This window comes from Halyomorpha halys, unplaced genomic scaffold, assembly GCF_000696795.3.
Source record: "Halyomorpha halys isolate HHAL.00 unplaced genomic scaffold, Hhal_1.1 Scaffold727.1, whole genome shotgun sequence".
Taxonomy (NCBI): Eukaryota; Metazoa; Arthropoda; class Insecta; order Hemiptera; family Pentatomidae; genus Halyomorpha; species Halyomorpha halys.
In genome coordinates, this window is record NW_027107768.1 from 403,846 (window position 1) to 419,839 (window position 15,994).

The window sequence follows — 15,994 nt, forward strand, 5'->3', positions numbered from 1 at the left end:
TTCTACCTTTCTTTTCCATATGGCCTGATAATTGGTTTGTCAGCCTTTTCCACGAACATTGGAAACTGGTACCCTCCTCTTACACTAGCACATTCCTTAATATATTGCCTCAGTTCCAGAAGTGGCGGAGGTCTCGTTCCCTTTCGGTTTGGTCAGTGTCAATATTAGACTGATGTTGCTGGCACATCGGATCCTAGCTCTGTATCATCCATATCTATATCTGTCCTACTTACCAATTCAAACTTTTAATAATTGAACACGCAGTATTGAGACCTCAGAGGCTTTCATTCAATAATAACACTTTTGTTAAAATTTTTATTAACAATATGATTTTATATAAAAATTCAGTATACAATAGAAAATAACAAGGAATACATATCTGTGGAATGAATCGGGACAAGCACTTGTATTTGACAAGCATAAAATCGAGCTACATCCAAAGTAATGTGGATTTTTGATTGAAAAAAAAAAACTGATTTTTGATTTTATTATATCAAAAATCTGAATTCTTTTAAAATATATTAAACTAATTTATTTGATTTTCTTTAGATTTTGCAAACTATATACTTAACCAACTTTCATATTTCGTTCTTCATTATTGTGGAGTAGCTTTGAGAAACACGACGCCTGAAACAGAAATTAAAAGTCCGATAATTTTTCACAAATTAAAAAAAAATATATAGTATAGACATTAATACACTCATTTTAATTGCTATGAGGGGTTGAGACTATATAATCGGCATGTAAGATTCTCCTTGGGCATATCCAGCTCATAAAGTGTGTACCTTACTTTCGATTCGAGGGAACCTGGCGGTTAAGGGCGGATGCGAACACAACATACATTAAGAATGTGAATTAATAAAAAATGAAAAAAATAATTAGTTCAATATCACTTTTTTCATTTGAAGAAAGTTCCTCGTTTTTGTTCAGAGTGACACTTGTTTTCTTTCTACAGAAAGAAACTTTTTGTCATCAAATGATAGTAGCTGGCTAAAAAAACTGGAAGTTCATTTTTGAACTTTGAATTTCTTTCTAAATTCATATTAATTATAATGAAATTGGCTTTTTTTTTTTTTTTTATCAGAAAGTCAATGCCTTTATTATGTTCTATCTATAAAATTAGATCCCTAACCATCAGAAAAACCAGAACCAGCTGTCATGTAATTTAGTATACTGTTATCATCTAAAAATTATTTTTTACTGAAAGTACTGAAACCTCAGTTTAAATCGATGAAAGAATTTGGGACTTATGCGAATCCAATACGACTTATTGGAAGGTTTTTTTCAAAATCACGATGCTACATGCTCCTACAGAAGACAGGGAAAAGGAGGCGTAGGATATTTTCTATGATACATTGGAAAGAGAATATGACTTAATCCCGAGGAACGATGTAAAAATTATCATGACTTGAATGCTATGATAGGTAATGAAGAGGTAGTTAGATCTACCATAGGCAGAGGAAGTAAGCATGACTTCTCTATGATAATGTCCATATGGCCTGAGAATTGGTTTCTCAGCCTTGAGAATGATAATGTCCATCGCATAATTAACTTTACAATGGAAAAGGGACTGGTCATTAGTAGCACTACATTCCCACATAAAAAAATACAAAAAGAGACGTTGATTTCGCCGGATGATCTGACCAGAAACCAAATAGATCATGTTCTCATAGTGGTTAGACATGCATCAGATATCAGAAATGTAAGGTTGTTTAAAGGATACGGGTCACCACATGGTAAAAGTCTGGTATCGACAAAAGCTGGCTATGAGAAGGTGCACTATATTGGATAGGGTACATACCTACAGCTCAGGAAAGCTGCTCGAGAGTGGAGTAGCAAAAGGATTCAAAAACAAAATAAGGGAACGATTGAGAGAAAATGAAATTGCACATAACACAACTATGAATGATAAATGGAAAAATGTTTTGATAGGAAGCGCAAGTGAGATACCAGGGAAGAAGGAACCCGCTCCCTGAAACGTATGGTTTGTCAAAGAGTGTAGGAGAGCTCTGGAAGAACGAAATAAGGCGAGGTTAAATATGATAAAAAGAAAGACCAGAGGAAGTATACGGGATTTTATGACAAAGAGGAGAGAAGCAAAAAACTATGCAGGTAGAAGAAGAGAGCACAGGAAAAGGAAAACCTTAAAAAGTTGCAAGAATCCTGGGAGAAAAATGAATCAAGAAAGGTTCATAAGGGTGTCAAATAAATAAAAAAGGGATTCCAAGCCAAAACTGGATTATGTAAAGGGAAGGAAGGTGAGCTTATTGGGAAAAAGAAGTCAATTGTTGAAAGGTAGGGCCAGTATTTCAGTCAATTGCTAAATAAAGAGCCAATGAAGAAAGCTTGAATCTAGATAACCTCCTGGGTAAGGCGCAGGATGGTGCAGAAGAAGTGGAAGCTCATGACATGTGATAATTATAGAAGTTATGGTAGGAGAACGCCTCTATACAACCTTAATCCTAACTCACTATGTAAATAAGCACTGATAATGCATAGGAGCATTACAGATAGAATAAAGGCAGTATCATTCTAGTAAGCGTGCGTTATAATTCTGTTCCCTTTTGTTTTAAGTCATTCAGTCCAAGCGCTCGTAAGTGGTGCCGAGACACGAAAACTTTGTTCACTGATTGAATATTTTTTTTTTAATTCTTGTTCTCTCATTAAGGATTTTTTTTTCTCATTCTTCCTCCGGTTTTATTTTCTTTTATTTCTCTTATATTGTCACTATTTTTATTTTTACTGACCAAGATGGTTAATGGTGATGGTCAACCACAACCACAACCTGCAGTGAAGTTGCCAGTTCTACAGATCCCGGTGGCGCAACCTTCCTGGAGGTTCCTGGAGTTCCTGCAGCCCCGGCTGTCCCGGCAGTCCCGGCGGCGGTTCCGGTGCTACCCCCGCTACCAGAGAACACTCGGATGCTCACGCCAATATGTAGGCTAAACTGAAAGTGAGAGCAGCAACCTCTCAGGATATTAGATTTGGTGAACGGAGGAATAAACCTCCAACCAGCAGCTGGCGACGAGCATTAGAAGGAAGAAGATCCCGAAAAGGAGAGTTGAGGAGGGTGCCAGTAGAGGGGCGAGCGCACACTACAGATTTACAATATCACAGATGAGAGCAGGGGTCTGCCTATCATCTGAGTGAGCGGCGTGTGATGCCTGGTCGACACTGGTAGTTCTCATACTATCCTGAGCCGGAAGGCGCTGAGAAAGCTGTGCGGAGGAGAGAGAGAATTCCAGATTGATATTCAGGTACGTCAATATCAGTTAAACACCTTGGGTGGGCCCTGTACAGTAGAGGGGGAGGCGGATGTGGAATTAGGTATTTGGGGGATTGGGGCAGAGACCTTACTGGTCTACATCGTGGAAAAGATGCCCCCCGAACATCAGGGCATTGTGAGGAGTGATCTCACAGGATATTTTTTTATATTTTTATTTGCCTCCTTCAAGTCCTTTAAACTCATTAATTTTTTTTTTTTAATTTTATTCATTTATTTGTCTTCAAGATGGTAATTGGAAGACCTGCAATAAAGCTATTTCAAGAGACGAAAAAATGAAAATTTCATGCATAACCTGTCAGAGTTTATATCACAATAAATGCGTAAAACTATCAAGCTCTGAACCAGATATTCATAAAAAATAGATGTGTGCTGAAGGAAATGATGCCTAGCACCATGATTAATCTCTTAAAGGGGCTTATCGAGGAGGTTAGAGAAATGAAAGCTCCAGGGCATCGATGAGCTCAAAGATATAAAGGACACTCTTCAGAAGCAGTCGGAGGTCTTTCGAAAATTTAGAACGGCTGGAGAAGATTGAAGCCCTCCTAGACCAGCAGAAGAATAAAATTGAAGAACTATCCATAGAAAACAACAACTTAAAGCTAAAATATGTGGCCTTGAAGCTAGAATTAATCAGGCGGAACAGAATCACCTAAATAATTCTGTAGAGATTAGGGGAATTTCCGAGAAGCAGGGAGAGACTGTAGTAGGAACGGTTCTCAGTATTGGTGCAGGCCTAGGCGTTGCCGGACGATCTGGACCACGCGTTACGGCTCAGGTATCGCCGGGCCCTATCACAGTGAGATTCGTCCGACAAACAATAATAGATGAGCTGGTGCGGCAAAGAAGAGCCAGAAGGGATTTCTTAACTCGCCACCACAGGTTGGGATAAAAACGACGCGCACCGCGTATATATGAGCGAAGCAAAGACGCCCGCCAACAAGCACCTCTACTGGTTAGCCAGGCAGAAGCAGAAAGTGGCAAAAATCAAATACGTCTGGTTCAGCGGAGGTAGGGTCAGGTGCAGGCAGTCCGATAGCTACCCAGCGGTCGCAATAGGCAAGACCAGGACTGGGACATCTTCAGTTGAATTCGGTATCCAAGTCACCACAATATTGTTATCATTTTCTTTTTTTTCATAGAAGATATTTTATTTTAATTTTTTTCAACATTTTAATAATAGCACATATACAATTTTCTCTTATTATTTTTTATTTCTCAATCTTCCTTGACTATTTTTTTTCCAAATTTCGATAAATCAAGCAACAATTTATCTTCAATTGCTTATTTTTGTTACACTCTATATAATTGTAACAGTATATAAAATATTGTTATTCTCTATCCCTCAACCTTTATCCTTCTTCTTACTTTTCAATTTATCACCTCACAGTTATGACTAATGTCCTCAGTTCCTGTCACGTTAATGCACAATCCCTTATTGCTTACTTCGATGAATTTAAACAGTAGTTCCTCGATAATTTTTACCACATTATAGCTGTATACGAAACGTGGCTTAAACCATTTATTCCTTCCTCTCAAGTTTCTATTCCCAATTACGCTTTCTTTCGCCATGACAGATCCGATCCCACTGGAGGTGGTGTTGGGTTGTATGTTCATGTCTTAAGGTCAAAATCCTGCTTTTTTCCCTTCTCCTCATGCAGAATACATGTTTGTCGAAATTGCAACCATATCTTCTCCCGTGTTATTTTCCATCGTTTATTGATCTCTCCGAGTTCCACTCGATAACACCTTCGATCTTGTCCAAATCGTTTTCACTTATTCCTATATTATTTTCACTGGTGATCTCAACACCAACAAGCTCTCTCAATCCAGTGATAAATCCTATCTTCCTGATGTAATATTATCCCTCAATCTTTACCTCGTTCCTTTTTCTCCAACACATCACACACAATCCTCTGACACCTGGTAAGACCTTTTTATCTGTGACTCTCCTGTAAAAATCCTTTCCTCTTCCCAGCACCCCGTTCCCTTCCTCTCATCTCAAGTTTGATCCAAATAATGTACGACCTACCAGTCAAATGCTTTACTCCTAAAATCATATCATATCGTAATCTCCTTTCCTATGAATCCCTTCAACCTGATCTTGATTCCGTTCAGTGGGACATTATACACTCCTATAATTCCATCGACCCTCTGGTACCCACCCTCAATTCACATCTTCAATCTATTTTAGACATCCATGCTCCTCTAAGAACCCGAACCTTACGCCGTCCAACTGCACCTTGGCTTACTTCAGAAATAAATGCAAAGATAAAACAAAGAGAAGCAGCTAGACGCAAATTTCGTCGTACCTGCCTGTCTGCAGATTATACACATTTTAAACTACTCCGTAATGCAACCTAATTAGGAGTTCGACGTTCTAAATCCACATTCACCACGCCCTCTCCAATGTTCCCGATCCCAAATCCAAGTGGAAAATACTCTGAAATTTATCCCTACCAGAATCCAAAAACCTTAGCTCACTTCCAATAACACCTGATGATCTCAACAATCATTTCACATGCCATGCTACTCATCCATCAGTATTTCCTGAAATTCCAAATAACACCTTTAATCCTGAAAACTTCTTTTTTTCTCACATAAATTGCGAAGAATTATTTTAAGATCCCATACCAGCTATCATGGACCGGACAACATTCCTCTGAAGTTGATTAAATCCTGTCTCCCTGTCTTTATTCCCGTACTTTATCATATATATAATTATTCCTTGTAAAATGCCACATTTCCTTTTCGTTGGAAAACCGCTTTAGTTCGACCATTAAATATAATCCGAAATCCTTCTTCACCTAATCACTTCCTTCCTATTTCTCTCCTCTCTCCCTTCCTAAACCGTTAAAAAGCCTTGTTCAAAACCAACTCTCAAACTTCCACGTAGAACGTTCCCTCATCAATCCTCTACAATCGGACTTTCGACCTGGCTATTCAACACAATCCGCTCTCCTTAAAATAACCCACGACCTCCAAACTGCCATGGAAAACCAAAACCTAACTATCCTGATCCTTCTTTATTTCCCCAAAACATTTACATGGTTGACCACAACATCCTTCTTAACAAACTACGAAATATTCCTCTATCCAACAGTGCTGGATTCAATCCTTCCTCTCCGATCGCTCCCAGTACGTAATGGTTCCATATAAGCCACCATCATTGACTCGACCCCTTACCTGTGGTGTCCCCCAGGGTTCATCGCTTTCCCCCACCCTTTTTGCCATCTAGATCAATGACCTTCCCCTCCTTATCCGACATGGTAGTGAGCGTTTGTATGCTGATGATTTCCAAATTTATCCAAATAATCCAAATTTTCTTCCCACCTTCTGATCTACTGGCTGTCACAGAGATGCTTCACGAAGACTTTAATCAAATTAGTTTACGGGGGTGTCTCTGGGGATCTCGAAACAAAATTAAAACAGTTAATTAATTGCTTTGTATGATTAATCATTGGGGTTCCCAGGGACGCCTCTGTCACCCGATTTTATGAATAATTGAAGTGGCTTTACCCCTCCTTCCTTCGTAAATATTTTCTTACTTCCTTCCTCTACCAAATTATCCAATCCCGTCGTCCATCGTACATCTGTGATATGCTTGAATTTAAATCCTCAGTGCATTCCCGCAATACCTGCTCACGGCCTTCAGACTTATATTTAAGTGCCCATTGAACCGCAGCCTTTGGTAGATCTTTCATCATCCGTTCCTGGATGAATTCTATTCCCTCGTAGTTCTAATACCCTTCCAACCTTCAAATCCCGTATCTTCGATCACCTTCTGTCCACCCAATTCCGGAAGAATAACAATTGAAAATTTCAAACAAGATTTATATATTTCTGTACTTAATGTCTCAGATTTTTGTTTATTCTTGTACATATGTACATAAGCAGAAACTGTACCATTCCATTTATTAGTTTTAGTTTAATTATATTTGATGTTTTTTCTATTACTTAGTATCAGAAGTGTTTGTCATCTTATGTTTTATGATATGAGATATGATTTTACTTTATTTATTCTATTCTTATTTTATATGTTCTGTTAATTATTGTTGTTCATTTTTATGTTTTTAAATTCATTATTTTATTATATTTTATGACGTTTTATAATTTCATTTTTATTTTGTATTTCACTCTAAGTCTCTGAAGCCTAATTTTGACACCTGTACATTATTCTAAAGGGATCAATCCCAGAATAAATAAAGATTATTATTATCTGCAGGGAAAAGCGGATTAGGAACACCAAGGGTCAATGGCAAATTCGGTTAGGGAAGTGGAGGTATAGCTGCAAGGAACTTTGCCTAGAGGAGAGGAAAAGGATAGGAGCAATTCAGGGAGGGGGGGATTGAAGAAAGAAAATTAATAGGGAATACTCAGATATTTTCTTTAAAAAAGGAGACTTGTTGGAGCGACAGGACAAACCCTCCATGAAATCCCCTTGAAACAGTAGAAAGTGACGTACGTAAAAGAGGTAGTGTTATAAGGTGGTGATTGGTTACCGAAGCCTCAAAGACAATACGGTGGACGAGGGGTATCCTATACCGAGATTAGAAGATATCTTGGATATTTTGGACTAGGTGGGGCGACATTCTTCAGTACCCTGGATTTGAAAGCCGGGTACCACCAAATCAAAATGCACCCTGAAGACCAGCATAAAACGGTCTTTACATTCGAAAGAGGGCATTACGAATCCACAAGGATTCCCTTCAGTCTGAAAAATGCCCCCATCACGTTTCAGCGGTTGATGGACTGAGTTTTAGCGAGGAATCGATGAGTCCATGTGCCAGGTGTACATGGACGACCTTCTAGTGTTCAACAAAACCGAGGAAGAGCATGTGCCCCACTTACATATAGTGCTCCAACAGGTTAGGAAATTCGGGTTGAAGTTGTCTGCTGAGAAATCAATGCTGGGATAAACCCAAATAATCATATAACTAGGGTTGGCTGTCTTGGGCGATCACTATAAATTCGATTGAGAGAATGGACGCCGGGAGAGGAGGAAACGCTAAGTAAACCGGAGTGCGACAACGAAACACAATCCGGAGAAGAAAGTTCGACCGAGGAAAGATCGACAGAAATGGAGCAGATTGATGTGTTAAATGGGAACAAATAGGCGTGGACCGAACCTTCATTCATTGTACGACGATGGTGGAAACCTTCCGTGATGAGGAGTAACAGAAGGAGGTCACCCTGGCGTACCATCAGGGGAAGACCAATCACAGCGGCCTAAACGAGACCTACCAAACTCTTCGTCGGGGGGATGCGGAAAACTATTCAGGAAACCATTGAGAAATGCAACGTATGCCTGGGCTCCAAGTATGATAAGCACCCACCCTAGGTAGCGCAAGAGGAAACAGCCACCGCGAACACTCCATTCACAGACTTGCAGATCGACACCTTCACCTGGAGAAGCTACAAGTGGGTTACGGTGTTCGATCTTTTCAGTAAAGCGGCCATGGCACACCTGATTCAAGAGAAATCAGCGGAGGTGGTGCTGGGAGCTCTGCGTGTATGGTTCCAGTTTTGGGGTATAGAGAGGCTCCACAGTACTTCAAGTGACCATCTGAGGGTTTACCAACTGGAAAAGGGCCTGGAACCAGATGTAGCTATGATGAGAGCGATAGCGGTCTACAACCACTCCGTTCACACGGTTACGGGAAATTCTCTCCCGTCGAAATTCTTTTTGGTCTACGAGGGCGCACGCGAGATTATAGAAACACAACGGTTGATGGGAAGGAAATTATGGTAGGAGAAGGATGTTATCTCTCACTGCAGAAAATACTGATGTTTAGAGCTCTATCTAACAAAATGAGAGTGGTCATTTACAAAACCATCGCAAGGCCAGTAGTGATCTATAGGAGAGAAACATGACCCTTGACAAGAAAAGCAGAACATATGCTGAACACCTGGAATAGAAAAGTACTGAGAAGAATATGGGGAGGAGTCTCGGAGAATGTAGTCTGGAATAGAAGAAGGAATGAGGAACTGATAAATCTGTTCGGGGTACCTAGTATCGTGGTTTTAGTTAAAAGCGCAAGAATAAGATGGTTAGGATACGGTGAGAGGATGTCTGATAAAAGGATACCCAAAAAGTTGGTTTATGGCAAACCAGATGGAAAACGGAAAAAAGGACGCCCCCGGATCAGATGGCTGGACGATGTAGAGGAGGATTTGAAGCTCTTGAAGGTTGGCGGATAGATGGCCACTACTTGTTTTCTACCAATTCAAGAGAGCTCGGGGTCGACAAGTTCGAACTTTTCAGTCTGGCCATAATTGTTTTTCAGGCCATCCTCACGTATTTTTTTCTTTTTGTAAATTCCTCTCCCTTGCCATTTATGGCATACGTAGTGCGGCAGCAGTGGTGTAGTGCGCTGGGGTTTGCGTGAGCCACTCCTCCCAAAAATCAACAATTTTTTTTTTTATTTTACAAAATTATTATTGTACAATTATAATGTTAGGGGGGGGGGTTATTTTGATTATTATAGGGAACAATTTTAATTGTAGTGCAGCTCAGCGCGTTAAGCTCCTTACTGATGCGGCTGCACCTTGTCCACTGCACCCGTCCGGTTGCCTTCAGCAGTTTACCAGCCTGGTCCAGCCCTCCTGGTCTCTCTCCTGGTCAGCTCCCTCTTCTTCCGGTGGCTCGCCGATGTCGGGTGGTCAAGCCCTTCCCATTGTGAAATGAGTGGGGACCACTACCTCCTTCCACCCGTAAATAAACTCCCTGAAGAAGGAGAGGACTTCCATCAAACGGGGAAAGTCAGACTCGACCTGGGCGAAAATCCTGGTCTTTTTCGACAGCCTGGCTTGGTATCCTTCCATGGCGGAGCAATATACTACTACCTTTTCTGCTGTTTCAGGAACTACGCACGTGGGACACCAAGGGTCGATGTTCTTTCTAAAGCTAAGCAGCTTTCCCCGGAACCCACCGTGTCCTGTTAGGATCTGTGAGACCCATTTGTCCGGGAGGACTCACTTAGCCTTCAATCCAGAAAGCACAGTGGGGAAGAATTTTCTCCAAGTAGACCCAAGATCACACCTTTATACATGATTATTGTTGCAGGGTACCTGAGGCCCCAAAAAAGCACCCCCTATCCTGCTTAATCCATTGAGTGACAGGGTCAACCTGTCCTTTAGATACTCCAGGTGAGAAGTGGCATCAAATGTTCTCCTTATCCTCACACCAAGATATGTCACCTCCTCACCCGGACTTGGGCTAACCCTCTCTCCTTGGATATCCAGGGTAATAGGATGAGCCCTGTCCGTGGAGCCTCTTATGAGTATGGCCTGATTCTTAACTGCTGCCTTACTCAACTTTCTCTTCACACACCACTTGTTTACGGAAGCCCCGTAAAACATATTTAAGGTCAGCTGAAAATACTGCCATCTTGTGGGAGAAAAAAGAAGTAGCTGAGTAGTTAAGTACCCACAGTGTGGACAAGTACCCCTTGAGACAGTGAACAGGTACCACATATGGGGGAGAACTAACCCATGGATGAACCCACAGGCTACCTAGGGCAACTACATTTTGCTGGTCGTCAGCTATCACTCAGGGTGATTGAATAGTTTGATCAACACAGCCAGGCTGGGAACAGAGACAAGATGACAACACTGAAAACAGAACAAGAGATAACCTCCAAGATCTACAGAAGCTCCACATCAGTAACCAACCATCAAGTAAATTGTAATATCTTTCATTAATGTATTCCATAATCAAAATTTATCTAACTAGCCTAACTAATATTAGCATTGTAACCTTTTTGGTCAAACCATACATCTAAGGTCTAAGTCATGCAGAATAGAGGCACATCATTATTAACCTTGTCTCATTATATTAAAACCACCAAATATAGTCCACTTCATTATAATTCAGAACCAGTATTTCATATAAAAAGTCGATCACTGCAGATTTTGATTCTCAGACTGCGGTGATTGGACAACATTCTCTTATGAGACTGGCGCACCTGTCTGCTTCTGTCAGGTTTTACTACTCTTGGCCACGATGATCGCTGGCGTAGACTGTGACAAGGAACTCATCGAATATAAGCTTCCATAGAGCTGGACCTAGGACCGAACCTAGCGGACATCCTCTTTCGATTTTTCTCTCAACTTCGTAATAGTTACCCTTATCCTGGCACTCCTGTTATTGAGGTAACTACCTACAGGGGAATATAGATTACACGTATTTCTCCGCCCTCTTCTCCACGTCCCTACGCACTCTCAGCAGCGCATCCGGAGTTCTCTTGCCACGGGTAGATCCAAATTGCCATGGATGTCTTGCAGCACTTAGGATTGGTCTAAGGCTATGGCGACCATGTGCTCCAGAACCTTAATAGCTACTGGGAGGAGGCATATAGGTCGGTAGGCTTTTGGCGTTTCCTTATGCGCTTGTCACCTCTCTTGTTGAGCAGTCTCAAGTCTGCGATCCTTCTCTTGTTTGGAAAGTGTCCCTTATCCAAACACTCGTTGAATATATTCGACAACTCCTCCTCGATATAAGGGACACTGTTCTTGAAGATTGCAGCTTCTATGCTATTCAGTCCTGGAGCTCTTCCAAACATTTGCCTGTCGACGGCTAGACAAAGATGCCATATATCCCATGGTGGACATTGGTCGGTACCTGGTGGGTATAACCTAGTGCGTCTAACCATTCCATCATCTTCACTATCCTGGGACGGATCATCCCTAGGGATGTATAGTCTATATACATCTTTGCAGCCTATTGTAGTCTATATACCTCGTTCCTCCAGGGTGGTTGCTTGGGCAGTTCTCACTCTAATAGCCGCCATCAACTGTAACGGCTTAACCTTGCCCATGCCACCCTACATGGGATACCCCAGAGATTCTTCTCTGATTCCTGTGAAATAAATTCGTCCCACGATTTCTTCTTTTGCAATGCACTCAATTTCGATATACCCAGTACCTATGCTTAGATTCTTCTCGGAGCGCTGGCCTTCTCTCGTCGTGCACTACTATTCGTTGCTCAACCACTAAGGTCCTCCATCCAGGGCTCATTGACGTCTCTATACTGCTCGCATAATACAGCAACGTCGGTGTCCGTTTCCCTGATAGTTTGCCTGCAGAGGACCCGGGCAACTTCGCATTGGTTAAGGTTTAAAAAACCTCATTTTCGGGGCTTAGTAATTGCTTCAAACCGCACACTGATAGATTAGGCAAATAAAGTTGCCTGTTGGGTCCCTGCTGTTTCTGCTGCTCAAACAGAGTTTTGTTCATTCAGGTCCCTTAAATTATATCATCAAGTGACCATAGTCGAAGTATCTGCGGCTTGTCTGGGGATAATTTTTTCCACTTACCCGGCTGTGTATCCCACCAACTCGGATGCTCCCCTTTTCTATAGCTTTTCTTGCCAGTTCTGTAGAAAATACAACTACTGCTGTCTATTTGCTAACGTAAGCCTTGTGAAGTGATTTAAGTTCAGCGAGGTCTTCTAATTCAAATGCAAGAGTCTCTCTTCCGCTTTGTAGGTCGTTTTCTTTGTTATCACAGTACGAATTTGTTCCATCTTTTCTTTTGATTTTCCATCCAAAACCAAAAAGAGATTATCCATGCTACACTTTCGAATTTTTTGCACGTTATTTCCAATATTCCGGAGATCAGGATCATCTTTTAGTTTGGCAGAAAATAAGCCCTGCTTTGCCATTACCATTAAAGCATCTGGTTGGGCAGGTTTTATTCCTATTTGATCCTCTGCTCTTTGTTCTTTTTTTTTTCCTTTTCTTTTTCACCCTTTGCCATTGATTAACAGGTTCATTACCTGAATTCGTTTTACCCGTAGCTGAGACATCTGTTTTTTCCTGGCCGTTAGTTATCATCCTGTCTTCATCAGTTTCCTCTCGAATACCTGATGTTAATAGTCGAGACTCTTCATGTTGAGGTCGCAAACTCGACTTAGTCTGAGTTCCACAACTGTTTCCAGCTAATAACCGTTCTGGATTTTCATCAATTCTCGATACTTGATCATACAGCGTCCGGATTGAGATCACTTCACCTTTAATCGTTTTATGAAGATTCTCGGTCTTGATTAATTCGTGAGCTCACAATTTTTTTTCCAAACTATATCTCATAACTGCTTTCTCCTTTGACTGAGTGCCACCTCGTTTTCGTAGCACAATTTTCACGTTTCCATGACAGTCAAGCCTTCTAGCCCTTTCAATCTCTTTAGGACGACTTTGGTGAATCTCTTCACTGCGCCCCAAAGCAGATCTGATCGCAGCATGTTGCTTACAACGTTATCTGGTGGGTTAGTTACATTGCTTTGTAGGACACAAGTAGAAAAGCACTAACTGTCCTTAAAGAAACTCTGCGATAAACTGAAGCCATCTTTCTGTCTCCTTTATGATTTGGTAACCATAGCTTCTTTCGAAATCGGAGCTGCATATAACATAATGGAGGGAACAACAGTAGCAAGAAGCCTTCGGCTACTTTCTCAGGGACCTCCAACGTTTGAAATAAAACGTCCCGAAAAAGATGCTAGTTTATCAGACTTGTGCTAATATATACTCCGTATGAACATTGAGACGTGCCTAACTACCCTGACGGTGATGAACTCCGTTTGGTTCATGCTAGTTACGAGAAGAGCTTGTGTTTTTTTTTGTGTTTTTTTACGAGGGTCGGTGGAAATCTTAAAAAAACACGGATAGGCCCGTACCGTGTGTGGGATTTTTAACCACTAAAACGACTTGAGGACAACTGTGATGAATCTCTTCACTGCGTTCCAGTGCTGGTCTGAGAGTAGAATATAGCTAACCACGTTTTCTGGTGTGACGCGTCCTCCACACACTCTCTGCAATTCTCTTCTCTCCCGAGCAAACCGAATGCAAGTGAAAAACACGTGTTCCGCGATTTCCTCGACAGTCTGACATCCAGGGCATTGGCACAGGCTGCGATGTCATCCAGTTTCAGTATACGCGCCTTTTCCTCAGCTGACCCTTTCATTTCACACTCATCCTCGAGCATTTAAGTGAATGCCATCGAAAATCTCCGTATTCCAGCCATTGTTCTCCATCGAAAACTCTTCTTTCTTGTAGGCGTATCCAGTGTAATCAATATAGCCTGGTGATCACTGTTGTATAAAATCCACAAACCTTCCAAGTTGCGATCCGTTGCAGGCGACCACTCACAAACGTCAAATCGACGATATATGATCTTCCTGCGCTAGTAAACATTGGGTTTGTTCCGGTGTTCTTAAGGATCATATCACTTAGTTGTGCGAAAGCATCCAGGAGAACTTCATTCTGTCGATTTGTTATTCTACTTCCCCATTCCGTTGCCTATGCGTTGAAATCACCAGCTATGATAGCTGGATTATGGCAACTAGCCTGTAAGACAATGTGATTCAACAAATTTGAAAAGTCTTCGTTTGTGATAATGGGATAGGCGTAACAACTAAAGAAGTATACGTCGTTGATCTTCGCCCTTACAAAGCCGGAGTGCGATATAGTATTAATTTCCTGAATAGCTTGGGAATTACAGGCCCAAATAGCAGCTTTACCACTGACATCGGCTACCCACGAGTTGCCACCTAAATTTTTATATTGTTCGCAGAGAATAGCGACGTCAATGTGGTGTTTCCGTACCGTTTGGTAAAGGAGATCCTGGGCATGGTTCAAATTCAACTGGAATATCCTCATCTACGATGTTGTTGGATTTGCGTCATTGTTTTCAATGCTGAGCGGAAAGCTGGGCACTTAATACTTCCCCTGGGGTGGTCAGCATCACCATTTCCCGCACATAATGCGCATTGAGATTTCTGGTCACAATAACTAGCTTTGTGACCTGCTTTACCACAGTTTCGACATAGGAAGGCGCAATCCTTTCCAACACAGTTCCGAGCTATGTGTCCATATTTATTTGGAACTTTGAGTCTTTCTCGTATACGGATAACAACCAGTTCTCGAACTGCATTAGATCTCGAAGGGCGATCTACATTATGATGCACAACTTGAGCATTGGATTGTGCGGTATTATTCATGTTCCTCCTATTTTCGCCCGCCAAAGAATGTGTGGTTACTGTTCCCTCTGATTTAACAGCATTCTTCCTAAGTGGACTTACCTCCTTTGTTTGGGTATGGTCGTCTGCAGTTTTGATAGGGAGGGCAGCTGTTTCTAACTTTTCTAAGTATAGTTGGATTTCGCATGCGAAGCTCCTTATCTTACCATGAACATTATTCTTGGTGCGAAAGAAGGAGAGAAGCTGTTTAATTTTGCTCCCAAGATTTTGCGTCACCTCGTTTGTGGTTAGTCTTGTGGCATTAGATGCCACAATGGCCAAGTCTCACACCATTGCAGCACTGCGGTTGTACGATAACGACGCCTGGGAACCCGCTTTCGCATTCCCTACCGACGCCAGTACTGGGGTTCCGTGCCCCTGCACCGTAGCCCAATTGACGTTATTTTCCATAACACACTTTTTTATTTTCGCATTTTATACCTCCTGCCAGGTTTTGTTACAGTCGCCTCTAGCCTGAGAAACAGACGCTGACCAGCACGCCGCCTATTCTAGGAACCGTCGCGCCTGGATTTGATTCTAGTTTTGGTCCACCCCGGGTATTTTATTTCCACGGTTCCCACCATATCTGGTGAGAATCCCCTATCCGCCACCTGGGGTCGCGCCGGTGGGAGACTTGCTACTCGTGTGTGCGTGCTATTTTCTCGAAAATAATCATGAATATTTCGATTAAACTTGTA

The 15,994-nt window shown here is 41.7% G+C and overlaps 1 protein-coding gene across 1 annotated transcript in view; it reads right to left on the minus strand.

The window, feature by feature from the left end:
• Nucleotides 1-301: 301 nt before the first annotated feature.
• LOC106685735 (alpha-N-acetylgalactosaminidase) overlaps nt 302-15,994 on the minus strand; it is a gene marked incomplete at its 5' end in the record, with an annotated part of 36,817 nt that continues 21,124 nt past the window's right edge. Inside the window, 1 exon segment of the mRNA XM_014428574.2 lies at nt 302-627. Within this exon segment, the coding sequence (XP_014284060.1) occupies nt 596-627 (32 nt within the window).